Genomic DNA, 1,929 nt, shown 5'->3' with positions numbered 1-1,929 from the left:
TGTGGTGGCCAAGCCTAAACACAAGCGGGCTGACTACCGCCGGTGGAAGTCGTCGGCGGAGATTTCCTACGAGGAGGCCCTGCGGAGGGCGAGGAGAAACCGTCGGGAAGGTGTGGGGGGGGTCTACTCGCAAGTCCCCCTGCCCTATGTCAGCCCGTATGCCTACGTGGCCAGCGACTCGGAGTACTCCGCGGAGTGCGAGTCCTTGTTCCACTCCACTGTGGTGGACACGAGTGAGGACGAGCAGAGCAACTACACAACGAACTGCTTTGGAGACAGCGAGTCGAGCCTGAGTGAGGTGGAGTTCGTAGGGGAGAGCACGACCACCAGCGACTCTGATGAGAGTGGGGGACTTATTTGGTCTCAGTTTGTCCAGACGCTCCCCATCCAAACGGTCGCAGCGCCAGAGCTGCATGAAAATGCGGCGAAGGCTTTTGTCAAAATCAAAGCCTCCCATAACCTCAAGAAGAAAATCCTCCGCTTTCGGTCGGGCTCCCTGAAGCTCATGACCACTGTCTAGTGAGGTGACTTGGTGGAATGTATCTGCTTTTCGAAAGCAAGGTGCTTTTGTGTACATATTTCCACAAATTTTTTTTTTTTTATACAAATATTTAAAACTTAAGGTAAATTATGTCACTTGTCTTCAGAACTTGGGTGGATACTAGTGCCTTTTACGTGGAAATAAAAGACCATTATATTCATTTTAAAAAAAACCCCCAACACATAACACTGCCATTTCATCGGTGAACAGCCTCCAGTGCAGGGTGTCACAAGGCTTTGAAAAAAGGCTAATGTTTCTGGAAATGGATCTTCCTTGCCCAGTTTTTCTAGTTCTGGGCCTTATACAGGATATCGACAGCTTAAGGTCATAAGTTTTTAGGGAAGAAGGGGGAGGGAGTGTGGGTGGTCTTCATGTTTTCGCTTGTCCCTTTCTGCTGCTCCTGTTGCTACGTCTTGAACTTCCTTCTGGTAGTCTGGCCTATTTATTTTATTGTTTACTCTTCTTGTTGATTCTTTTCTTGAAACTCATTCCTGTCTTCCCCCAGCCTTCCCCCACCAGGAAAGGGCTCCTGTTCAATCTGTTAGGTCACCTTCTCTGGAGTGCTCTCTGCTCTGATCTCCTGGGAGTCCCGCTGCGGCCAGCGGTGGTGTTCAGAGTAAACTGTTGGAGCAGCTCACCAAGGCTTAGTAACTTCAGTATATTGTGTAAAACTGCTTTTGAAAAAAGAAAAAAAAAACCCATATGCATGTCACGTGCATGAGTATCAGTAGTTTTAATATTCCTGTTGATGTCCAATTTACTGTACATCATCAATGGCTGTTTTTATATATATATCATTGTGTAAATTAATATAACACATCATATGCTGTAATAAACAGTCTGTTTTAATACTTATTTAAAGTTTGTTACATTGATGCAGACCCAGTCAATGGTTTTATCTTGGTGTTGTCACCATAGATGTCTCTGATGTGACTTGTCAATGTTCCCTGCATTTTAAAAAGTTTAGAACGTTGCTGTGGATGTGACTTGTGCTTTGAGGGAACTGGATTATCACAGCTCCTCTTGTTCTTGCATAACTTGCCTTTTATAAGGGCAGGGTGGGGTTTAGGAGCTCAGAGGCATCTTCAGGTTGTTGCTTATGGGCAGCTCACGTGGAGCAGATGGAAATGGATCATTAATCCTCCTTGCTGTCAGAGTTCTTGCAGACTTTGGTTGGTACAACACAGGGCAGATGGTAGGTTTCTGATCCATGTAACGCAACAGGTGTCCCTCTGAAATGTACACTGAATGAATCCCCAAGAGCTTTGTGCTCTGGGAGCTGGTCTGCGTGGAGGAGAGCGTAGACTTGCTGTCCCTGGTGCCCTCTTTAAGTGCTGACTGTATCACAACCCTGACACAGTTATGGAGAGAAGTGACCATTGTGTCAC

At 46.3% G+C, this 1,929-nt stretch overlaps 1 protein-coding gene across 1 annotated transcript in view; it reads left to right on the top strand.

The window, feature by feature from the left end:
• The window catches only part of LOC104279486 (dapper homolog 1-like), a gene marked incomplete at its 5' end in the record, with an annotated part of 6,212 nt that extends 5,508 nt beyond the window's left edge, over positions 1-704 (top strand). Inside the window, 1 exon segment of the mRNA XM_009876779.1 lies at positions 1-704. This exon segment is cut by the window's left edge and continues 37 nt beyond it. Coding sequence (XP_009875081.1) covers positions 1-520 — 520 coding nt within the window.
• Between the last annotated feature and the right edge of the window lie 1,225 nt (positions 705-1,929).

Source organism: Apaloderma vittatum, unplaced genomic scaffold, assembly GCF_000703405.1.
Source record: "Apaloderma vittatum isolate BGI_N311 unplaced genomic scaffold, ASM70340v1 scaffold13209, whole genome shotgun sequence".
NCBI lineage: Eukaryota > Metazoa > Chordata > Aves > Trogoniformes > Trogonidae > Apaloderma > Apaloderma vittatum.
Note: the sequence above shows the minus strand (reverse complement) of the source record. Positions and strands in the feature narration are given on the sequence as shown.